Here is a 26,433-nt window from a genome sequence, read left to right on the forward strand (position 1 = left end):
TGCAGTTCTCTTACCTGAACTGCTATTACACTGGCGTGCAATAAGCTTCCCGTTCACCAATGGCGGAGCCTATGGTTCTAAACATATTACGTTAGAAAGCTTAGACGGCGTATACGAACTACAGGAAAGCACCGATTGTCTTCTTTAGCTTGAAGGTACTTGACGCGGGCCTGGTTGCATGATGCTTCAGCTATGAAAAGGTTTGTGCAGCGAACGCCCGCAGGGCTGCTGCTGAAAGCCGTCGGCCGACATCGGTGAAAGAACGCGACGGGCGTCTTTCGCCCAACTCGGTTCACCGGCCCCGGAGAGGCCTCCCTGCGCATCGAGGCCAATTACGCCTGAAAGGCGATGTTGCCGCCGCACCAACCAACTGGACCGGACATGACGTTGACTGTTTCGGAGACCTCTGTCGCCGATGCCGTCGTCCAAACGCTGCCAAATCGTCGCATCTTCTCTATTTCCCGCCAGCGTTCCACGTGCTTGCCACCACAGAGGCACGTAACCGCTACGTCACCATCGCGTCCGCGGCCCCCTCAACGGGATGCCGGATCTCTCTCGCCGCGCGCTGCTTGATTGTGCTTCAAAAAAGGGCGTCTCTCGCCCTCTTCCTGCGTGTCCCCCTTCCCCTCGATCCTTTCATTTCGTGCTGGCGAGGGGTTGGGTTTCGTGGCGCGCGGGTGTTCTGCGTTCTGTAACCGGTTTCCAAGCGGCGTCACTTGCCTCCGCACTAGCGGCAGCAGTAGATCGCCGTCCTCCCACCACTCTGTGTGCGCGGGAGCCCGTCACCCCGGCGATCGGCCGCGGTGTGCACTTGTCCGAATCGAAGCTCGTCATGGTCACGTGAGGGCTTTCGTGGGACACCACCAGACAGCAGACGCGTGCCTTTTCTTCTGTGACAAACAGAGCCGCAGTTCCTGCGCGCGCTTATCCCTCTGTTGTAAGCCGGCGTTGGAACACCAAAAGGCGGCACCATGTTTTACATGCTCGTAGCCCCGCTCCACCGAGCGGTCAAGATCAACCGCATCGTTCTCGACAACCAGATATTCCGCCTGCACTACAAGGCCACTTCACTGCTGCTGCTCATGTTCAGTATCCTGGTGACCAGTACGCAGTACTTCGGCGAGCCCATAGATTGCATTCAGCACGACTCGGTGCCAGCCAACGTCATCCGAACCTTCTGCTGGATTCACTCGACATTCAACGTTCCGGCAGCTTTCAACGCAACCGTGGGCGTCGATGGGGTCCCACATCCGGGAATTCAGAAGTACACTCCGGATGAAGTTCGACGCTACTATGGATACTACCAGTGGGTCTGCATGGTGCTCTTCCTGCAGGCCGCCTGCTTCTACGTGCCGCGCTACCTGTGGAAGTGCTACGAGCAGGGTCTCATTCGCAGTCTGGTCCAGGACCTCGACTGTCCTATCAAGGAGGACGCCGACGTGTGCCGAAAGACCGAGGTCGTCGCCCGCTACGTGCGCAACCACTTGAACATGCACGGCCGCTACTTCGGCTGGTACGTGACCGCCGAGGTTCTCAACTTCGTCAACGTCCTCGGTCAGATCCTGCTGACGGACGCCTTCTTGGGCAACATGTTCACCACGTTCGGCACCGACGTACTCAACCACCACAACGAGGACCCGGACGTTCGCAACGACCCTATGATCTGGGTGTTTCCGCGCATCACCAAGTGTTCCTTCCACCTGTATGGTTCGTCTGGAGACGTGATGAAGCACGACGCCCTGTGCCTGCTCGCGCAGAACATCATCAACGAGAAGATCTACATCTTCCTCTGGTTCTGGTGGGTCATCCTAGCCACGCTCACGGGCATCGAGCTGGTGTACCGCCTGGCGACCATCGTGTTGCCGAAATTGCGCGAGATGATTCTGCGGTACCGGGCGCGCATGGCCGACCGTCGCATGCTCGAGATGGTCACCAAGCGCGTCTGCATCTCCGACTGGTTTCTGCTGGACCTTCTCTGCAAGAACATGAACCCGGTGCACTATCGCACCTTTATCAACGAGCTCGCCAAGTCACTGGAGGACGAGTACGGCAAGAGGCTACTCGCCGGAGTCGACACCTCCAACACGAGCACCGTCTGATTTTTCAACTCGCCATGGGAGCCCCCCGTGGCTTGCTGGAAAAGATAAGATGACCTTGTCCGCGTTGTCGCTGGCCGAGACTGTTTCTAATCAAAGCGCCCTGTGTGGTTCGTGAATCTCGACTTCGCGCGCGCGGTTATGACAAGCGTGTCAGATGCCAAAAGCCATGTCTGTTCCGTGCGTTATAAGCTGGCAGTTCGTTTAGAATTTTTGTGTTCTTGAAATAATAGCGCCAGTATTTTTTCTGTTGACAGTGCAGCTTGTAGCGTTAGACGCTAAGTGAACCGCAGCCTTCATTGCTAGAGTACAATGAACATTTTATTTTTGTACGCGCTTTAGCAGCATCATTTTTTTTTTTTCAGTCAGGGTAAGACAATTTCATCTTTTCCTTCCAGACGCACTTATGCTCTGCATCTCAAAATGCTACACGCTGCCACTGACTATAGGTTTAGTTAGAAATTTACGGATGCCATAGGAATACACGCGTGATTGGCTTCTTTGTTGTGGCCTAATATAGGACGTTTGTTCCAAGACGAGAATGCATGTGCTTGATATCTGAGAGGGTGATCATTTGTGTTTTTGTTTGTTCCTAAAACGGCTGACAAGGGTTTTGCTTTTTTCATTTTTTACTGTTGACAATCTGGGAGATACGATGCGATATTTTGTTACAAGCGCCGTTAAAAGCAGGGTTCTGTTTCCACGACAATGTTATCTCGGTTAAAGAAAAAAAAATATTTTTACAAACTGCCAATGTACAACTGCATGTGACCCAAGTGCCGTACTTTCTTCATGTTGACTCACAATGTCTTGTGTGTGCGTGTGTATCTGGTGAGTGTCATTGTGAATGGACATTATCGAGAAAAGTGTTCTGCGGACTTACCTTTTTTTTCCCCTTGAAGGGTTCTTGTTTCAAACGTGTCACAATTCACCGCACAAGTGACGAAAAAATATACAGAGTGGAATGAAAAAAAAAAAAAGTCTCGTGTTCTGACTTTGATCGATCGTATAGCATGGTAGCGGTCACCTTTTGGATTCTCTGTCTACATGAATCAACATGGGGCTAAACTATTATTCATTGTAAAATGCAAATAAAGACAGCAATTTATAGATATATTTCGTTTAACACATGCTTGTTTTAACAAAACGTTACGTGCGGTTGCTAAATTCAATCACAGTCTTGGAGGAGCAGTCCTATTGAACAATCAATAGCAGCAGATTTTCTCGCGCACGGCGATCATAACTGCGCATTGTGCTCAGCGTCCTTCCAAATGCGAGGTACACGCCACCTGGCTGATTTCGCGAAGGTCACGTGAACGTACAATAAAAAAACAAAACAAAAAGACGTGCCTTTCCCTAGGGGCCATTTCACCTGTCGTTTCACTCGAAAAGAATGCACGCGGGGGCGGGTCAGACGCACCATTACTCGTCGCCGCGGAAGGTCGCGCACGGGCCTTTAAACGCAGTCCGTGTTAAGAAATGGTTCTTATTGCATCAGCAGGCCGTACGACATGAATGTGTGATGCGTCATGCTAGTCTACCTAGTGAAAAAAAAGAAAGAAAAATCGCAGCATATCCACGGTGTGAATGATGATGAGTAGGGCGAAGCTTTGAAGGGTTTTATCGGCAAACCGTGAATCATCCACTGGCCGCGTTTGTCCGTCCGTACGTCTGTCTGTCCGTATGTCCGTCCATTCGTCAATCTAGTGAACACTCCAAGTACCATGATCTCGCATCTTTTCATCATATATTCTTCATATACAAGTACCGCTTTCCAGCGGATATTCGAAGGACTAAAACGAGAGGTGGCTACAACATACAGGAGACGCATGACTTACGCCTTAAGGAGCTTCACCCCTAAAAACGCGTCGTTCCGAGTACTTGAACGCGAAAGTCACCGTATTTTTGTTGCCATTGATCTTATCCAATACCCCAAAAAACTTCGTGCACTGCCTCCGAGATTGAAGAACGTGCCTTTGCACTTCCTCCGAGAACAGGTCCTGCAGCGCCTTTGGGATCGGCCCACCTTTCACCAAGCGTTGGCGTGTTCAAGTGGCGGCATGGCGACATCAAAGTTTTGATGACCTGTGGAATCTATAGAGTTTCCTTAAATCAACTATAGGGGACTCATGCGCTGCGATCGTTCAGCGACCATGGGAAAGATGAGTACACGGATTTGTCTGGTATTCGTACTTGCAGGCCTCGAATCGCACTTGTGCCTTCGTCTATTGCCGTGTTTCTGTTTTCTTTCGAAGGAAAAGGCGAACCGTTTTAAACATCGGGACCTGATTTGAAATAGTGAGCCTAAAAGATTAAGGTGGTGAAACGCAACCACTGAACGTTTGCTGTTTTTTGTTTAGTAACAAAACAAGCCATGCGAACCAAAACAGAGCCAGAAGTACTAAGATTAGACAAAGCCATGTACTACCCATCATTCCCTAGCTCGCTGAAGCGCCGTGCGTTATAGCTCCTACGAGCAAGCGCCAGATTTACCTCTATTGTATTTATAAGAATATCCGTTCCCTCTCTGCTCTCTTATCTTTCATCTCCCCCATCCCACTCCCAGGCGCAGGGTAGCAAACCAGCTGCCTATAGGCTGGTTAACCTCCCTGCCGTTCTTTTCCTCCTATTTTCTTTCCTTCCGTGATGGAGTCATGATGTGGTTGTAGGGTTAGGTCATCGCGTGAACATTTTTCAGTGAAAGCTGTTATGAAATCACAACATGGTTCACGTGCGCCCTGTAGTTGTATGCCGCCGCCACCGGTATCCGTAATCACTATCGCACAAAACAAGGAAAAAAAACAAGCTCAGTAAACAAAAACATATAGGACACAATGGAATTCAAACACGGGTCCCCTGCGTGCCAGCCTTTAGTATTCTACAACTGAGCCACGCCGGGGCTTAGAGCTCCTTTGCAAACTGGCCTTAGGCAAGCTTGATGTGGGTAAAGGAATCGCGTTACTATGAGAAATGAAGTGTTTTAGGACAGCACAGGAACAATCAAGTGTCACATGATTCGAATTGCGCAAAGAGTTGATCGTCGAATGATCCAACCATTTACAAAAGCTCAATCTTGTTCACATATTAACTGTGGCGCATACCCGCTTTGAGGGACTATGGGGCTAACAAACGTTTCTGCCTTAATTCATCATCCTCAAGCACAGCACAAGAAATTGCTTAAAGTTCCTTGCAAGTGTGCAGCAGGCACCACGCTTCTCCGAATGCCTGCGAAGTACACAATTATTAATGGCGTAGTGGGTACCCTGCAAGTGTGCGTGATAATTACCAAAAGCTTGTCTAAAAAGTTATTTGAAAGGCTGCTCTTCCAGCTTTTGCTGTTACAGTGCTGCACGTTCCGCGCAGGCTTGGCGTTCTTTTTTTTTGCACCAGCCGGGCTGAAGATGCCACGGTCACTTTGCGTGGACGACGAGACCTGTAATATGTACTGTCAGGGATAGGTGGCGCGCTGAAGCAGAAAAGCGCAGATTTGCTAGGGAGCCTATACGCAGTAAGTTTTAAAATGCGTGCTCTCGGCGTTACAAGTCCTGTATAGGAGGGTCAGTCGGGGCTATGAACCAAAGGCTTCGCAGATGGCAGTTTGGGGCTGCGTAAAGTTCTGGACTGTGCTGTTAGGTTGGGTCGTTATGACCACGGGAACTGAATTGTCTAGAATGTACGTTTTATGAGCTCAGTTCTTTCGGATAGTGTCTGACAGATCCAGCCTTGCTTCGAGCCAACTCGCTGCTAGACTTTAGCAAAACACAAATGGACCAACCAAGAACAACAACAAAAAAGCGTCGCTTGCACCAAACGAGGTTAGGTCACAGCAGAACTGGTTGGCACCTAGGTGGCCGTAGATTGGCTCGGCTTATATACTCTCTTCTGTCTCTTTCCCACTCCTTGATATACTATAATATTGATTGATTGATATGTGGGGTTTAACGTCCCAAAACCACTATATGATTATGAGAGACGCCGTAGTGGAGGGCTCCGGAAATTTAGATCACCTGGGGTTCTTTAAGATATACTATAATATACATCGCTATGATTGCTCTCTCTTTTATTTCTTTATATTAGCATGCGTCTTTCTCTATGTGTCTGTACTTGTTGGTCTGTCTTTCTCCCCTTTCTTTTACGCAGTTTTTTTTATGTTCTCTCTCTCTTTCTCTCTCTCTACAGTCGTCCTATCGCTTCCGCTCCTCGACCTTGACAGCTCTGCTGTGAATCTTCTACAACGCACATGTGCTCCAGAAATTGGGCGAACCCACAGCTCACTACCCTGGTCCACTAATAGTTAACGAATGAACACGCGTGCGGTAAAACCGTTTAGAGGCCGCGCGTTTTCAGCTTCTCTTGCTGAACATATACACGCAAAGCTTGGGCAGACCTTGGGCACGCACCAATTTATAATGAAGATAATTTTCGATCTACAACACACGGAGAACCTTTTGCGTAACACCTCTTCTGTACCAAAAAAACAAAACAAAAAAACATGTTACGGAACCGTATTACGATCCCGATAGCATAGCCAAGCTTGCGTGGACAGCGATATTGTCCGGTGTCGCAAACCACAATAAAACCCTTGAAAAGATGCATATCGAGCATCGTAGATGCCATCAGTATCGGCCCACCAACAATTGCTCGGACCGCCGATTCAGTTAATGCGACCTAGAAGATTATCAGGCCTGCTCACTGCCGCCGTGAAGTCACTCGTTTTGCCCGGGCGTTTTGCCCGGGCGTGTACCAGGTTGTGAATCTATTGACACCATCGTCTCCCGTTAAAAGATGAAGCGTTGGTGGTGAGTTTGACATGCTTAACAGCTCTCTTATACGAACAATTAGTATATAAGATAAGGCACGACTACCACGAAGCGCTTAAGGAAGGTCACGATATTGTATTTCAGTGGTTGCCGAGTCATTGCGGAATCGTCGGCAATGACCGCGCGGATGAAGCTGCTCGATCGGCTCATGACCAAGACCAGCGCACGCCCATACCAATCTTGACAACGGACGCTGCAAGGCTACTACAATCACTTGCTCGCCGTATATCTCTCCTACAATGGAATACGTAGGGTTTCTCCAACACGCACCTGTTTTCGATCGACCCAAACTTGTAACTTCGTTTGCCATCCGGGCACCCACGATGCGCTGAAACATTACTGTGTAGCATGAGGTTGGGCGTGACATTTACGAATTCGTACTCTCGTCTCCTTGGAATGGCGAGCACTTCAGATGCAACACCTGCGCATGCGAGGAAACGCTTGAGCACATTCAATGCCATTGCCCAGCATACCAGCCTGAACGACGTATTATGGAAGCCAAGCTCCGTCCGCTGGATTCACGGCCGCTTACAGAAGAGAAGATCCTGGGACCTTGGCCGACTGCTTCCCATACGCGCAAAGCCACGAAAGCCCTCTTGTACTTCTTAAGGACCACCAGACTAACACGACCATTCAATTGTGAAAAAACAGTGTGAGACCGCGCTGTGTAGTCTCGAGCTGACTATTCATCCTTCTATTTCTTACTCCTCTTCTTTTTCATCTCTTTCATTCCTATTATTCTCCCTTTCCCCCACTCCAAGTGTAATGTAGCCAACCGAGCCAAGCTTGGTTAACCTCCCTGCCTTTCCTATCCATTTCTCTCTCTCTATCCTTTTGATAAAAAAAAAAGGCGCTGGTTTAAGCCTTAAACCAGTGCCTTTTTTCACATTAGTAATTTTTTCCATTATACATTAGTAATGTATTGCGCTTGAAAGTGTTTGGAGAGTCACCAGTGAGCCGTTTCTTCCACGAAAAAGTTGAAGATCGAACGCTATCAAGCGTGTTTGGTCGATCTATAACAGAAAAATTTGATGGACCAACAAAGTGACGCAATAAATAAGGTAAACTTTATTAATTATTTATTTATTTAAACGCACACACACTATCTATAGAGCATGCAGACAAACTATTGCTACGAATTTTCAGTTTCAGCCGTTTTATTTGTACTCTTTCGAACATCTGTCTTCATAGACACGCAGTTAATTATGAGATTGTGTGCTGATGCCACGTGACAATATCAAAGTGATGACCACTGCAAGAGACAACAAAATCTCTCGTTTCACAAAAATCGCTTGTGACCGACTCAAGAAGCGGCGTTTCCTCTTTCGCTCTGGCCCCTCTCGCAGTGGTGTGTAGTCAATCATATAACTTAGGGCCTGGGAAAAATGTTAGTACTGGGTCTATATTAAGCCTTGTAGCCCCCGTGGGCATTCAAACTGCACTGCCGGTTCTTTGATCGGTATAGCTTCGGTAGTGGTACTTAAATATTCTAGATTTAAACAGAAATCACGCACCTAAAAACCAATTAAAGCACCTTACCATAAGTATCTACACGCACCTGATGCCAAGGAAGCATCGTAGGCTAAGGTTCCGACCGCAATAATACTGCAACAAAGCGGTACGGACACCGGCAGGAAAATACAATGCACAAAACAGATTCGCTAAAAATGCAACAGCATTCCTTACATTATTTTTATCAACCAAGTGAACAGAAGTAATACTATATAGGTCGGTGCCGCTAATCGCCAATAGAAAAATGTTTACAAACCCCGAAGTAAAAACGGCTGTTCTGAAAACATACTGCCACGAGCATTTATTGTTTTAATGCCAAGGCTTACGCCCGGCCCGTGTGACCCGTGTGACCAGTTGAACTGGTCAAAAGCACACATGACACCATTCTTTCAGAGCAAGAACAAAACATAGTGGACATGGGGCCATTGTAACGATTCAGAAACATATAGTACGGACACATGTACCTTCGGGTCACAAAGAAAACGGATGTCGACCTCTACTTGACGAGGAACACCCTCCCATTTCGTTGTTCCGTTGTCCTTATAGGAAACGAGAACACTCGCAATGTCGGTCTCTTCGCGCAGCATCGCCTAACCTTTTGAATTGACAGCCGAACAGATTGCAAATATCCGGGGCTCAAAACGCATCACATGCCCACGCTGGAGTTGATGGACACACAAAAAGACGGTCTTCTCGAGTCGCCAACAAGCAGACCATAACGTCAAGAAAACGTTCGTCGGGCTTGGAAATTCATGTCTTTCGAGCGACGAGAGCAAGCGTAAGCACGTCCTAAACACACTGGCATAAACATAGTGACGTAAGAGCCCGTGGCCGACACATTGAGCAGGCCTGAAATTATCTAGGTGGCATTGATCCAGTCCATTGCGCTGATTTCGTCATATTCTAATCGGGGCCTTCGGCCTATGACAAAGAAGAGCTGATGTCGCCCGCATAAACATGTACAAATACAATAAGGGGACATAACGAATAGAACGAGCAACTGCCCCGTCAAAGAGGAAGCATGCTTACAGACTTGCTGAAGGGGAGAAGAAATGAAAAAAAAAAAAAGATTCGAGAGATGCATGCACTGTTTGGCCAAGCACGGGAGATGCCTATCGCAGTACGTCCCATAACAAGCGGAGTATACGAACATTATAAAATTTCAGTCTATCCCAATTAGTGCTTGAGAAGAACTCCAAATACAGCATTGCGAGACTTGTATACTTATTTATGGCTATTTGCAGCACCATTACGGAACAATGAAAAAAAAAATCATCGAGTGCTCGACGAGAAAGATTACCATGCTGCAATTTGCAGCAGCAGACGCCAAACAATTGGGATCAGTAAATGTCTCAAGCATTTCGGCGTTTTGTTCGCTGGCTATTGCCTCATATATAGCGTTACAATCTGCGCATTATGTCTTACCACTTGCTTTTTTTTTCGAAATGATCCTCGGCGCTGCTTAATTATTAATTACCACACCAACTGGAGCATGACAATAATTGCTGGGGTTTAACGCCCCAAAAGCGCCTTACGATTATGAGAGACGCCGTAGTGGAAGGCTCCGAAAATTTCTACCACCTGGGGTTTATTAACGTACACCTAAATATAAGTACACGGGACTCAAACACCAACTATGGCGCACCCCTTCCTGTTATTGCCATACTACTCAGCTATCAGCTAGAAATTACGGAGAGAAAACAAGAGCGTAAGCACGTACCTCACTTTTTGAAAAGCTTACCTAATTGTCAAATGTTAATGAAAGTATTTAAAGTGGTGTCAGTACGCGACAGTACATGACAGGGGTCTCCAAAACACAGGCTATATACATGCGGCCTGCGCACTTTTAGTGACGAGGCCCACCCATGGGTGTCTGTATTTGTTCCAGAAATATATAGTTTTAATTTCTTAATGATTATCTTCGTGAGCTGCATAGACGGGATAATTTCCACTTCTTTATATATGAGGCAACCAATGCAGTCACCATGTGTTGAAACGTAACCATGGAACAAAAGTTTTATATTTCAGGATTGGCGTCTATAGACTTGGGCCCTTATGAGATTCAGTATCGGCATGTTTCTGGAAACTTGACGTCGAATGCCCGTCATAAAAGGCACATATATGGCATATTGACGTGTGCATGTGGGAGGTGGTGGCCAGATACTGCACCAGGGTGGCCAATCCTTGTCTGGTGAGGGAGCGCGTTACCGGCGGTGGTCACTCGTGAGGCTGCATCCCAGCCCTCCTCATGCAGTTCCATCCCTACACGGATTTTCTTTATAAGTTTGGGAGCTGGGCGGCAGCAGGATTTAAACCACGGACCTCTTGCACGTGACGCGGATGCTCTAAGCACTACGCCATCGCTGCAACTCGCCATCGCCGCAATGGACCGAGTGACTGGAGGAACATGGGAGAGGCCTTTGTCCTGCAGTGAACGTACTCATGATGATGATGATGATAATATGGGGAATGTCATCGTTGAAATGGAAAGGATGGCAGAGCATTTGTGCAAACTCACTCCCTCTCGCCTCCCGTCCTCTAGGCTCCAGTCTTCTTCACTGTGCCGGGACTTGAGGGCGGGAGACTTGATTGCGTGAGCGCAAGCAGCCCGCTAACTGAGGTGAGTTTGATACGCCTAGGAAGGAAGAATGGTTGGCGAACACACACGTATGCAATGCGCATGCAGTCATGCTGTTCGCACGTCCCTTTGGCTGTATTGCCATGATTGACTTATCGATATGTGGGGTGTAATGTCCCAAAACCACCGTATGATTATGAGAGACGCCATAGTGGAGGACTCCGGAAATATCTACCACCTGGGGTTCTCTAACGTGCACCCAAATTTGAGTACACGGACCTACAACATTTCCGCCTCTATCGGAAATGCAGCCGGGATTCAATCCCGTGACATGGGGATCAGCAGCCGAGTACCTTAGCCACTAGACCACCACGGCGGGGCAGCTGGATTGGCGTGAAAATAGCCAATGAGTGCCCAATCTCAATATTGAGTGGGCTTCCCGGATGCTATTCGAGAAGTCAGTCGCCATGGTCTTAAACTAGGCTCACGCGCACGCTTATACTTTTTGACATGTATTGCAAAGCATTTGCAATGTTTTGTGCCAAGTGTGCGCAGAAAGAGCCTTTCAGGCTTCTTGGGCCCACCTACCCCTCGCGATGGAGTACGGGCTTGTCACCCACACTTGCAGTCGATGTATGGGTGGATGCTATGAACGTCGCTTTTATAATATAACGGGGTGGTGACATGTCTGCCCCCACCTCCTGACAGGGCGTTTTCACCTGCACGTGCAGCGACGACGCAGCGATGTCCGCAAATCACCCGTCCTCGCCTTTCAATATATGTGAGGAATGCGTTGCTGGTGTGCGCGAAATGATGCCGATATCTCATCCAGGGACCTGCATTTGAGAAGTTGTGTGTAGGTGTGGAATGTGCATTACTGCCGCTGTCCGTCACAACTTGACAGCTTCAAGAAAAAACAACTTCACCCCCCCCCCCCCCCCTTCACTCGTGGTTGCTATGCAGGGATGTTTAAGTGGATTCCCTCTTGGAGGCGCGGTGACCTTGGGCGTTCGAGGGACGTTCCCTTCAAATGGTCACTCGTACAGGGATAGCGCATTTATAAGGAAGACATTTCCTAATTTTTATAGGAATGTCAACTTATATTGTGAGCCGCGCCAGGCTCACACTCGGCATGATACTGTCGTCTTGCGAAACGTAAATGAATTTCTGTAAAGCTTCTTCCTCACGAGTCGCAATCTGCATTGATTTTGTGCTTCTCAATTCCACGGGCCTGTGGTTCGGCAGCTTCGCTCAACACAACGCTGCCCGATGGTCGGCTCCTGCAGCAGGCCAGTCGCAACACTGCGCCGTGCAGATGAACATCATGAACCGACCGAACCGTTTTAATGGTGCGTTCCTCAGGCATATTCGAGAAATGGGCATGCGGTTGGAACATGATGCTGGCAATGTTCCCGATTTTCAGCTCTAGAACCTCTTTTCAAGACCAACAGATGAGCAGCTGGCAGCGCCACTTGCCTCTGCAGTTTAATGTATTGCATTCCCCCCCCCCCTCTCTCTCTCGTTTTACTTGCTTTGTTCAGCACACCGTGATGCATATAACCACATTATAGAGTGGAAGTATCACAAATAAAATGGATATATTCGACAGACAGAGGTTAGGAAAGCAGCGACTATATATGCATAGTAAAACGAGTGGTGTCGATATATATATATATATATATATATATATATATATATATATATATATATATATATATATATATATATATATATATATATATATATATATATATATATATATATATATATATATATATATAAGAACACAAGCGAGTACACGTACGAAAGAGCAATACTTTTATGCCAACGTTTCAGCCGTGGCACGGCCTTCGTCAGGGAATTCGTCAGGGAATGACGAAAGCCGTGGCACGGCCTTCGTCATTCCCTGACGAAGGCCGTGCCACGGCTGAAACGTTGGCATAAAAGTATTGCTCTTTCGTACGTGTACTCGCTTGTGTTCTTTATACGTACCAGACCCCTTGAACTTCCTGCTGTATATATATATATATATATATATACATATATATATATATATATATACATATATATATATATATATATATATATATATATATATATATATATATATATATATATATATATATATATATATATATATATATATATATATATACACACAGTGCTAGCAATGACATCCCAGGAGGCAAGTTCACCACTGCGAGGAAGATTGTTCTTAATTGTACAGTATTAACTATTAGCTGCGACGTCGTTGAATAACTGGTAGTCGGCAATAGTGACTGTCGAAACAGAAAGGTGATTGCACTCACGCTGATAAGTGAGTGGTACAAGTGACTGCAATGAAGCGTTAGGTCTGCGTGGTGGAACGGCAACCTTATCAACATGACATAGCGGACAGGACCCACGCACGCTTTTCCCTGTGAACATAAACTCCATGGTGCACGAATGTGTGAGTCCTGCACTTGACATATGCTGCACGCCTGCTTTGATGCAGCGCGGGAAGGCAATGTCGCGCATCCGTTATATGAAGACGTTCATGCTCGGGCTTCAGTTCTCGGTTTATTATCGCCAGTAGCCGTGACCTCGATGTTAAGAGGTGATGCAAAAGACTGTCGAGTGGATGCAGATGTGCTGGAGTAACCAAGCCCCAACGGCGTGAAGAGTGAAACAGTAGAAGCTTCGGCCGTGACACAGGAGACATTTGCAGCCGCCTATACACAAGCGTCGACGACTCACTCGCTGCATGTGAAATCAGCTGAACATACATGGATGTTGTGCATTTACTTCGCCCTGCATGAGACGCGTGAACAGCTTGGGCAACGTCTTGCAAACGGAGTCGGTTTGCAAGACACGAAGGGCAAATAGCGATACGCCAAGGTCGCCACTATATACCACGCGCGCAAAATATACCGGAGGGTGTACGACCCGCTTAATCGGCACTTGCACACTATTTGCACTGGAGCGGGCATCTTTAAAGTTGGTACATTCATCAAACGTCGTCTCTTGAGATAAGATGCGTCCTTGGTACATGGGCTGTAAATTGGTTAATGCATTCCGCTCAACGCAGGCACTTTTAATATCACTCAGACAAGCAGACTTCGATGAGATACTTTAGTTTCAGTGCATAGTGTAAGGTTTTGCGGTAAATATTGTGCAATGTGTTTGCCACACTATCTTTCTTTATGCCCATGTAGAATTCTAGGTGTGAAATGCTTTTAAAAGCAATGAATTCAAACCAAGTCGCCCAACTTCTACTATATAGTCGTGCAGCCAGCCACCCTTCAATGATTTTTAAATGGTTTACCTCTCTATTATTTCTTAAGGTGATCACAAGACTTTCAGAACACCATGTTGTGTGTGTTTTTGTAAGCAGTACCTAACCGACTGAATTGTACGCTCTGGCCAAATTTTGGTCAAAGAGCACTATCAGCTGCTTCAAAGCAGCTGGGTCTCGTTTGCAACGTGCCCACCGTTATCTCTGCAAGCCCATAACAGTGCTGAGCGCACTGTTTTGTTTATTGTGTTCCTACCAAAAAAAAAAAGCAAGACTGCATCTCATTCTCCCCCTCACTGCTTCCAGATGCGAAAAGCAAGTGATAAGAATGAAGTTTGTTGAAGTTTTAGGTCCCAAGAGATAAATATATAAAAAGAAGAGACAGGGAGGTGAACCTAGAAGAACTAGTTTGCTACCCTGTACAGGGGTGGGTAAAAAGGGTCAGAAAGAGGAGAAATATGGAGAGATATACAATAAATTAGAAAAAAATTCACATGCGCACACATTACGGGAGTTCAAATCACAGTTGTTTGGACAGGCCGGTTGAACGCAAGAAGCGCAGGAACGCCTTTACAGCCTTCTTCTCTTCGACATAAAGTCCTGTCGGTAGCGCAAGATTCCTTCTTTCGAAAGAGTCTGGCTGTCCAGTTCATCTAGTGCATTGCAGAGTGACTGTCTCTGCGAGCAGTGTTGTGGGCATTCACACAGAATGTGCCAAGTTTCGTCATTGCCGCAATGGTCCCATGCAGCAGTTTGGGTCCCAAAATTATATTTTAACTATGAGAGACGCCGTAGTGGAGGGCTCCGGAAAGTTAACAGGCTTGGGGCTCCTTGAATCTAAGTTCACAGGCCTCACGCACTTCCCCTCCAGACTCGATCCCGTCGCCTTTGGGTCAACAGTCGGGCATCGAACCACTAGACCACCGTGACGGGTAAAAGACAAGTAGAAGGCCTTGCTATATCTCGAAACCTTAATAAGCACGCCATATGGTTTGCCTGCTATGGCTTCCCGACAAATGCAGCGTGACTTAGACGAAGAGCAAGACAGAAAGACGTGCGCCGTCTTCTTGTCTTCGTATACGACGGGCTGCGTTCCTAGGAATATGAACCAACTCACCCTAGTCAAGATGTTATTAGTTATGGCTTTTCTCTCATACGTCGCAGCAAATAAAGAACCCCAGCAAACTGCGGGGAAGGGGCGAATGTGGACATCTACACCACGGTTTGAGGGGTAATTGTTGTTGTGCGCATACATTTTTTTCTTCAGTTCATTGACCTCAGGGGGCTCCGTTGAATCATCCTTATCAGAAATCTCTGATTTCACCTTCAAGACCCCTCGCGTTCCGCTTGCCTGCAGAAACCCTACCTTCGTGTCCTAGCCGCACTACGCACATACAATGGATACCATCGTATAACCAGGCCGCCTGGCTGCCCCTGATCTAAGGCTGCGCCCGACGGCTTTGCATACATTAGGGCAAGTGTTGCTTTTAGTCTTATAAAAACCTCGCTCAGCACACTGAACGACCGAAAGCAGGACACACTCGCGAATATCATTTCAGAAAAGTAATCACCAGCAGGACGAGGCCATGGAGCCCCTGCCTCGCTGTGCACTCTGTCTTGCTTCTGGTACTTATATTCTACTAAGATATGGCTTACAGTAAACGCTAACTAGTTCAACATAAAGTTGTGCTGCAGTTCAGTGAGTGCACCGTAAAATACCCCGTTAGTAGCTGCTCTGAAATTACCTTGACCCCGTTAGAGTGAATTGTCTCTACCACCTGTTCATAACTACGCCGGTAAACATTTCACGCCGTTTCGCATAAACACTTGATAGATTCGGTACGCGAGCAGTGGAACACACACGCCGTCCTACCCGCGCCTTGTCCCCGCATTAATAAAACACACACAGAGACACAGCCTCTGGGCCAGCCGTATTCATGCCTGAGCGACTTCGCCGGTGCTCTCCCCTCGTTTCGATCTGGGTCAGGAGCCGATTGCCACGCCGAGCTCCCTCTCTCTCACCTGCAGCGCATCTCCTATAGCCTCCTCTTCCACTCCGTGTACATACATCGACGGTGGCAAAATGCACGACACGACCACCCCGCAGCCGGCCCCACGTGGAAAAGGCGATCATTTGTAAGCTCCAGCCGAGCGCGTCTTTCCATGTGAATTTTTGCTTTCGTCTCGCACGCGACGCACTTGTTTGCATGCATATGCTTTCGGTGCCAGCTAGGAAGCCGCGAGAGCGTCGACTCGTTCGGCTTCGTGGGGGGCTTTTAAGCGCTAGGAACGCCTCGCACGTTCCGTGTATCTGCAGCCGCTGAGAAGCCACCAGCGGCGGGAATAACGTGCCGGAGAAATCGCCGTGGCGCCGTTTTCGTGCCGGCTATCTTAACCGTCACGCAGCAGTGTTGCAGCCTAAACTGCTCCTCTTGTCATTGAACGACGTGTTTCATTAATTTGTCCATTTGTTTTATGAGAGACGCAAAACTCAGTTGAAAAGCGGGTAATTTCGCCGCCTTATAATCGATGACTTGTTGTTCCGCGCCGGGAAGTGGATTGGGCATGTAAGGACAGGTAGAGAGCAAAAAAAAAAAAAAGTCACAATGCCACAACATGAAAAAAAAAATGAAACTCAGGCTGAGTTGTCCTAGCTCTTATTTCTATATTTATCAATACTCCTATTTTCCACACACACACACACACACACACACACACACACACACACTCGTACTCTTTCGCTGCAACGATGAAGCAATGAATGCGATGGCAACAAACTGAAATGTAACGCGAATTACGCCTATATCAGCTCGAAACTTCCACCACGATGCTCGAGCATTAAGGACGTGATAAAAGAGCGCGCAAAAAACGAGCGTCAAATAACAACTGTCACAGCTTGACACTTAAAGCATCGTCCTCAAACACAAAGATGGACGCATGAAACGAACACACAGGTATACACAGGACGAGCACAAACTATCAACTGTCGCAGTTGTTACCTTCTGTTAGAGCAGCGGGCTCCTTTCGCAAATGAGGTCACTGCAGCGAGCGAAGGGACCTTCGTGCGCTGTGTAACTTCAACTTTGCGGTGAAGGCAGGGGACGTAGAAACCACCGCCACCACGAGGTAAGTCCTTGCGCATGGGTGACCACTCCCTGTAGGCCTAAGTACAGCTGGTAAACGTAGGCATGCACGCATCGCAAAGCGCGCCCTTCGCGCCATCTAGCTGCCGATCATGAAACACGCTGAAGCGCTTCTGAGCTCAAAATACACTGTCAATGCTAAATGGTAAGTACAAATAGCTCTCCGTTACTATCTGAACGACGTACCCCCTGAGGCGGAGTCGTCTAAAGTCGCACGTGCCGAACGTTCACACATTCGAATCTGCCCTTCGGAAAACAAAAATTGCCTAAATTACTTTTCTCTGTTGCTTTTACACATGTATACCTACATATTTATATACTAGACATGACGGCAACAGTAACGCTGGCAGCGAGAACCAGTGGAGAGTGTCCCAATATTTGCTATCGCAATAAAAAAGAACCATGGAAGTTGCTACACAAAAACTAAAATGAAGAAGTAAAGAAAAACGTATCTCAGAATGAAAATAACATGGCAGTTGGCAGTTCATATGCCTAAACTCAAGGTTATAATCAGCGAAGGTTGCTCACATTTCGGGAGATGTGTTCATCGTTTCTTTGTTTCTTGAGCGCGCAAGAATTCACGAGTGAATTTCATTATCCATCGCTCGTTTCATCTTGCAAACGTTTTTTTTCATTGCGTTTTCATTTTGTTATCCCGAAGACGGTAACATAGCACAACAGCAGTGTATTTCAACTCACGGGTTTGTTCTTGCGTTCCACCCTACTCGGCGGGAATCTTGTTTATTCTTTGCATGGGTGCCTCCTGCAGCATGTACCATTTTGCCGGTTGCTTACGGAATGTACGAATACAATGTGTCGCAGAACTGCGTTTACAACATAGAAAACCATAAGCCATGACCATTTTGCCGGTTGCTTACGGAACGTGCGAATACAATGTGTCGCAGAATTGCGTTTACTACATAAAAAACCATAAGCCATCACAGTGGTTTACCGAAATATGTCTATATGTGATTGGTGTATATGAATCGATGTCTCCATTACTAAGAAGCAGTGCGTTCAACTGTTTGCAAAAACAAGAATCGGGGAAATCGTAAGAAAGTAGAAAATGGCTGGTGGACGGTCCTTGCTTAGCATGCATCTGCAGTGTCCCAGAGTGAAGGAAAGAAATGAGCTGAGAGTCAATCAAAAAAAAAAAAAAAAAAAAGGCGACGTTTGCAATAGGCCGCGCAAGCATTTAAACAATGGAACTAGACAACTTTGAAGACTAGGCTTTTTATAGGCCTTATAACCAGGTGATGATGCTTGTTTCTAGGTTGCTTATATAGGTCGTTTCTAGGCATGAGCTAGGTGATGCTAGGTTGTCATTACGTTGATTATCAGCGCAAAGAGGTTCGCGTTAAACCACAGACAGTCACATAGTAGGTGTAGGCCTTCCACCGTTTCAGAGTGTTCACGCAACCACCGCTGCCTTTCCCGATCCCGAGTCATCTCTCGTTCTATGCGTACTCGGGGTGTTCGGCTCGCCACCGTTGCTTCTCAGCCATTTGTTAAAGTCAGTGTGGTCTTCTTCCTTTTCAGTGGAAGTTTTGTGTTGTCGCGCTTACCGAATGTCAGGTGCACGTTTCCGCTTATGATTGCAATAGCTTTTTTTTTTTTCATTTTACGAGGTCACCACTGCTCATAAACTAGGGTGGAGAGTTTTCTCCCTCCCACACCCTAAAGTGAATAAAGAACAAGCAGTTGCACTTCGGCACATTCAAATGTATATCACGTCAATTATACTGCGCAGACTAGATCTAGCCTTCCACCCCACTGTGCGCGCTGTCACCACGAGTACTGTAACTTTGACCACGTGCTCTGGTTGTGCCCCCTTAACTCGGGGTCAGAACTGCACGACCGAACCTCCTGGTAGGCTGTCACGCGCAGCACAGAACTCGACAACCAACTTCTAGCCGTCCAGAGGGCGCGGATATCGCCGAGAGACTCCGCCTTCCGAGCCTGGCTGAGCTAGCAGGGCGTCCGGTCTCGTCCAGTCTCTGCCACTTTTGGACCAAAACGAAGTTCTCACTCACTCACATTGGTACGGGATGAACAAGGAACGATTTGCTAGGCAGCTTCATTGTCCAAATGTTTGAGGATGAAAAGCAATAGGAGAGGTTTGCGAGAGAGATGCATGCCGCCGGTCTCATCCCGCAGGATTTTTATATCTGTAGCATGAAATCGACGATATCGGGTTGAGCAGACCCAGCCCGACATGACAGCGTTCACCCGCGTATTTCGGTAAAAAGGGAGAAATGCAGCAACCATAGCTTTTATTTTAAATTCATTGACGGAGGTATCGGTTCTACAGAAGCTGAACAATACAGCCACCGCAACCTGGGGGCGCCGTAACCTGCTGCAATGTAGAGTTATTGTATATGGCTAAAGCAACGCCGTTTATTGTGCCGCAGTGTACAGTGATGACGTTGCCTTCTGCTCGTCCCAGACGTGCATGCACGCATGCCCAGCCGTTCCATCCCGCCGTTGCATATATAAAGTGTGCCTGGCGGCTTTGATCGCGGCGGCGCATACCAACAGCTGCTGAGGACCGTAAATCAGCCGAGAGCGGCGTACGTCTCCCCCCTTTTGGAGAAGACGAAGAACATCGCCCACAACCCTGTCTCGATGTTCTTTCCCCAGGCTGGTTAGAAGCATTTTTTTTACGACTTTACGAGAGGTGCTTGCAAGAAGCGGCCCCCTGCGCCTTGCCTGCGTGCTGGTGCGAGTGAAAGCAGAAGCCATATATATGAGCGAAGGCAAATGAAGAATACTGCGAGTCTGCACTCAGTGTGGAAAAGGTAGTGCATCAAAACAAACTTCGTCTGCTCGCATATCTAAATGCAAGAGACAATAAACTTAATTTCAACAACCTCGAGACCGTGTTCCCAGAAGCACGAGGAAACCATCCTTCAAGAGTTTCGCGCATTCTACGATCAAACTGCTTCACCTCTCAGATGCTGCATGAAATTCATGTGTTCAATTTACGTTCGGTTAGCCGAGGCACGTGGCTCTAGTTCTCGTTTGCCTCACATTTTCTCGAAAGATGAAAAAAAAAAACTGTTGGCGTGGCACGTTTTTACAGCAGACTTATTATGGTTGAGGTTTGCGTGGGTCGCAGGCACACACTTACCAACATCATGAACAGCCACGCGCATAGCGACCGCCCAAGCATTATGTACAGATGGTTAACAAGCAAAGCTAAAACGTGTTCACCATCTTTCCTTTGACACTGCTTTGCGTGAGTTTGTGCAAGCTGCTCTACTTTTTTGATGCACATTCTATCCTTATTTTTATTTAAGAACGTTGGCGCATGTTGTTATATAATGTTCTATATAAACTCACGACATATTATTATTACGATACACGTTGTAGGAAAGGCCCCAGCATCGACCTTTGCCCCGTTGGGTTTTTAACGAGCATCCATATAAGCTGTAGTGCACGGGTGTGCGTTTCATTCTTTCAGCATTTCGCTCCCGTAGAAATGCAGCCACCACGGCAATTATTCAAACCGGCGTCCTCGAGCCCATATCAGCGCAAAACTTGGCGTCCAGCAACCACGGCGTGAATAGGTTGTCGCCATGTGGCGCCTCTATAGCGAGGCCCTAATATAGTCACCTTGGGGTAAATGTCACGCTTGAATACTATTCACTTACGGCAATAGGTTATATATGAGCTGTACAGGTCTGATAACATGCTAGAGTTCATTTTTCCTCTTCCTCGAAAGCGCCAACTAAACCCTCGCTTGCTCTATATGCAAACATGAGTATATAATAAATGGAGTGATGCGTTAATAATGAATTAGTCCTCCTCATTTCTTCCTCTTTGTCCGCCTCGGTGGATCAGTGACGAGAGTTCCTGGCAGCTTACCCAACGTTCGTGGGTTCGATCCCCGCTGGTCGCATTTTGATGGAGGCGAAATAATATGGATGCCCGTGTACTGGGTGATGTTGGTGCACGTTAAATAACACCAGATGGTCAAAATTTCTGGGGCCTCCCACTATGGTGTCTAACCAGATTGTGGTTTTCGGACGTGAAAACACAGATATTATTATTATTATTATTATTATTATTATTATTATTATTATTATTATTATTATTATTATTATTATTATTATTAATTTTTTCCTGCACAGTTGTCGAACAAACTTTACGGAGGTAACTCTGTGGCGCTATACCTTGATGATGTGGTTTGACAAAATATTTCTCAAAGCTGAGTATGCACTGATTTGTGGCAAAAACAGGCTTGCTATTAGATCAGCAAACGAGAAGCTAAGCTTTACTTCTCGGATTTGGCATTCAGACGGTGCTGTGACAAGAAAAAAAAACGGTAAAATTAAGAATATGCAGTTTACAAGTCATATTCTGGGTCTTTAAAGTGGAGTAATGAGATGTAACATTTTTTTTAGAGGTCTCCTGGCCTCTTTGAGTCTTATCCTTAAGGACTTAAATAAAGGCATTTGTATGTATGTAGTCTCAATCGTGCTTTCAGATACAGCGCGGAATGAACACTGTCACACGCCATGCCAAATCAATCGTCGTGCCGAACGCAAGCGTCGGGTCCCATTGCATTAACAAGTCTACAACCACTGTAAAGGCAAGACTGGGTCTCACGGTGCGCACGATGGTGCGACATAGCTCTTCGGTGTCATTTTAGCGGCACCGTAGAACTTTCCTGACAAGCGATATAATGAAACCTTTATTTAAAGTTTTATACAGGTAATGTGACACATTTCTTTTGTGCCGAAGACTTCAGGAATATGTCGCGTTTATGGAAACACCAAGTTATGTGTATATCATTATTTTTTTCGAATATTATTCAAGCAAAGCAATACAGAAAACAGGGATAGATGACTGTCTTAGGTCACGAAATAAGCACGTGTTTCCAATTACGCGATTAGTCACATAGGGGGGATATATGAGTGCGCTAGCTGTTTTTTTTTTTCGAACGCTCAACGGGAAAAACAAGTGTGAAACAGGAACTCACCATCGAGGCAAGAATGAATCCAATGTCATTCGTGACGCACCTGAGTGAGACGGCGACAAAAGAATGTCTGTGATTACCGAGAGCAGGCATGCATGAGTGTACACTGCGCGGCGTTTGATGTCATCTTTCTAGGAGACGAAGGGTGTCAACAAAATCAAAGAAAGACATACCAGGCAGAAAATATGGCGCTCCTGTATTTATTTCATATGCGTTTATTATTTGTGATTACGGGTGCGTGCTTGAGATATCATTCCATGTTCTTTTTCAACTTAATTTCTGTTCTGTTTCGTTCTACCTGTCTTGCTGTGGAGAGGTTGAGGTTCATGTTGCCTCGGCTACTCCATATCAATAAGTTCTGTAGCGATAACAGAAATAAAAAGAATAATACTGAATGGTTCCCGAAATTGAACAATCAGCAAAAAAAAACGTAATAGCACACTGAAACAATTGAATTTATTTTTTATATTCCTATTTTCTATAATCGTCCATTGTTATTTCAAAGTTATCTTCGCTATAGAATTCTTTACTCACACTTCAAGCTTCCCACATTTGCAGGCGACTATAACGACAGCAGCTTCGCTGAAACACCGCTAAACATAAGCGTTAACCAAAAATACTTGATTGCATTTGTATACTATTTTCTTGTTCTCTCTGTCTCTCCGTCTTATTTTGTTCTCTGAATACTTTTGTTTGCTACGCATTTTCCAGCAACCTGTGCAAGCCTTTGTCTTTCAACATGATAGACAACATGGAAAGTTCTCAAAGCCGGCTTTCTCCGACCTTTAACTTGTCCTGACCGATATGGCCTCGTTTTCAATTAGAATCGCCGAAGTAGAGGCAATCTTTTTTGAAGACTTTAAAGCACAGTGATCGGAGAATAGCAGAAGAGAGGTCATCAGCTTGCCTGCACGTACTTTAATTGGGACTCGGGACCGAGAGCCACCATTTTTTTTCAGTTAAAAAATAAAAGTGCGTGCAGAAGTGCATTTGCTGGTATTGCATATTGTCTAGCGTACCCAATATGCTTCTCCGAGTTGATACAGAGCTGCAGATAATTATGCTTTATTTTGTGTAATGTTGGTATCGTCTTATAGTTTTCAGATACGTCACTGGCCATTTGCTTTTACAGAATATTTTTGCGTCTTTTAGTTCTTTACTCATAAAAAATGTATCCCATCTTTTGTACATGCGAAAGTCGCATCTGTCGCGCTCACATCGACTCTCTTTTGGAGAGACATGCACAGTGCACTGACTCTTTTCTTCAAAGTCGTGCCTTCAATGACACTCCTAAATAGAGCCGACGTGGCTCGTCTAAAGAGTGTGTGACACATGCGACTCCCGCACGTACAAAACAAGAGTGAAACTTCATAGAGTGTTGTTGATACTTCGAGGAGAAAGCTTTGGTGCCCCACCAATCACGAAAATTGACCATCGGCATCATAGGCATCAGCACCAGTGATGCAGAAAATCACGTGATGACGTCATAGTGCACGCCATCATGAGGTTCCATATCACCAAAATAGTGGGATGTCATTGCATGATATTATCGCTTGACCAAACGGATGAGATGGGGTAGGGAAATATCAATACACGAACTGAGAAAAAAAAAAGATGGCCTTTCGCCTTGAAGCCTCTTTAAGCTAATCCACTAGGAACTTTTTTGGAAAAGGCAGCGCAAAGACGAAGAGACCACGGGCAATGTGTCCTTGCTGTGTGTTTGCTTCTATGTCTCTGCCCTGCGCACTTTCCAAATAAGTAGCCTATTAAAAAAAAGAAGGGGGGGGGGGCATATTTACGGGACAGCGTTAAAGAGCTATAGTTACACAGAAATTCTGGCGTCGGCGTCGTTGATTGGGAGTGAAAAGTAGAAATCTTATGCGTGACCAACAAATCGAAAATGATGCAAATAAAACAAAAATTATAAAAAATCCTGGGTCACAATTCCGATAAAATCCGGGTCGTTTGAGTATGGATCGAACCCGGGTTGTTTGCGTGGCAAGCAGTTGTTCTACCACACGGCCAAGCGTCTGCTTGCGAATGCAGTGAAAATAACTTCATCTGCTTGAAAATGCAGTGAAAGCAACTTTCATGCTTCACAAACACGCGTGTCCTGTATACACGCTTCACAATAAAACATCAAATATTGCAGCAATAATGCGTGGTACAAGTGTATATTGTAATCTGGTGTCAGAACATCTGATTACCACAATGACTTCGTGGTTTAAAGATGGTCATCCACGACAAAAAACACGCACGCTATATACGTTTATTTTCTTAAGGCCACATGACTGCGTTCAGTTCCACGTTTTCGTTAGACAGAGCGCGTATGCTTTGGTTAGCACCGGATCAAGTTCGATGCCTCTGACTAGGTTATGTGGCGAAAGTTACAGACGGGGCTTTTTCTAAAACTCGTACTTTATATAACAAGTGGCACACAGAAGTTTTCCGGTGCCAGCGCAAATTTTGTGAAGTGGCAAATTTGGTTCACATGGTGTGGACATCTTCAAGTCCGAACGATGGTTCACGCACTCTAGAATCCTGAGAGGCCCATGCTCCGCTGCGCAGACCCCAACGTCCAGCACGACATCATCAGTAAAGCCCTTGCTGCTGCTCAAAGGGTTCGAGCCGACGGCCAGGGGCGATGGGCAATGCCGGACATTATGAACTGGTTTTTAAACAAAGCTTTCACTCTCTCTCTCTCTCTGGCGTGTGCGTTGAAGGACCGGCTGTTTAGTAGTGTTACAGTCATTCTCACCGGCAGCGTTCTCGGCAGCGGCCACATGCATCAAGCGATGGTCACCGGCAGCTTTATTCAGGTAGATGTTTTGAATGTTGATATTGATTGATATGTGGGGCTTAACGTCCCAAAACCACCGTATGATTGGTGCACCTACTTAAAAGCCACCTCCGAATTTTTTTGTGGTTAATGGATCTCAATAAAATTTGCTGGGTACGTTCCTATGCACATTTTCGTAACTTATGCTAAATTACAGGCTTGAGAGATGCGCTGATTGTTTTACAAATGAGTTTTAAAGATTGCCCCGAAAAGCTCACCTCGCTTGCCAAAATTATCGGCAACACTGTCTGAGTGACTTCAAGTTTGGAATGTCAACGGAAGTGACGCAGTAGACGGCTTAGAAGTGTGGCAGCTTGGGCTATAGTTGGTATGGCATGACGATAGTTATAGCGCGAGAACAAAACGACGACACAGAGACAAGAAGTGTCTTTCGTGTCCTTCTTGTCTCTGTGTCGTCGTTTTGTTGTCGCGCTATAGTAGACGGCATTGGTACTTTGGGCGCTACAGCGCTTATTGTTGCTGGCCACAAGGCGACATCGACGGCGTTTGGCACGGGTATAGCACGGGAAAGCTTCCTCTCCTTTCTCTGTGGTGTTAGGCCTGTTTTTCACTGGTCTGGTTTTCACAGTTTTCATACTACGCGCCGGCTGAACCAGTATATGGCCTCCAGTTCTTACCAAATAGTATGTCATAAGCAGACAGGGCGCCCGGTCAGGTTTCAGTTTCGGTTTTGCACCTTTTTGCTTATTAAAAATTATTTTCAAATTTCCTGAGCATTTGAGCTATAGCTATTACGCTCGTGAGAAAGAGTGTTTCAGGAACAAGGAAACACCAATAACTTGCATGGTCGAAAAATCGCCGGAGTTGGCCTTCAAGGCTACTTAGACGAGTTTCTGCGAGTGCGGTTCACCATCTCCTCGTGGCTTCGCATCTACGCATGGTTCCCTTTAGCGAGAGATGGTGTACAACATGGACCCAAACCCAAATTGAAGCATGTTTTGGCACTTCATCTTCATTTTAACAAGGTCGTCGGCCGGGAACCAAGCCAGTAACCCCACGCTTAGCAGCGCAACGCCATGGTCACAAAGCTACGACAGCGAGCGGACGCACCGATCACCTTTGGTTCGCGGGATTCGTTTCGCAATATATATTCGATCCCGAGTTTCGTTGAGAAACGTTGCGTAGATTCTTATGTCACCCGAATGACCCTGGTACCTAAAACGGCATTC

General features: G+C 46.4%; 1 protein-coding gene across 1 annotated transcript; it reads left to right on the top strand.

Annotated features, from left to right (window-relative positions):
• The first annotated feature begins 662 nt into the window (after positions 1-662).
• On the top strand, positions 663-3,210 carry LOC119174241 (innexin inx2). The gene has a single exon (XM_037425071.2). The coding sequence runs from the start codon at positions 972-974 to the stop codon at positions 2,097-2,099; it is 1,128 nt and encodes a 375-aa protein (XP_037280968.1). The 5' UTR covers positions 663-971; the 3' UTR covers positions 2,100-3,210.
• The last annotated feature ends 23,223 nt before the right edge of the window (positions 3,211-26,433 follow it).

The sequence above is a fragment of the Rhipicephalus microplus genome, chromosome 5 (genome assembly GCF_043290135.1).
Source record: "Rhipicephalus microplus isolate Deutch F79 chromosome 5, USDA_Rmic, whole genome shotgun sequence".
Lineage (NCBI taxonomy): Eukaryota > Metazoa > Arthropoda > Arachnida > Ixodida > Ixodidae > Rhipicephalus > Rhipicephalus microplus.

Excerpts from the sequence above, each read along its gene's own strand:
- LOC119174241 (XM_037425071.2), top strand. The coding sequence starts at position 972 with ATGTTTTACATGCTCGTAGCCCCGCTCCACCGAGCGGTCAAGATCAAC.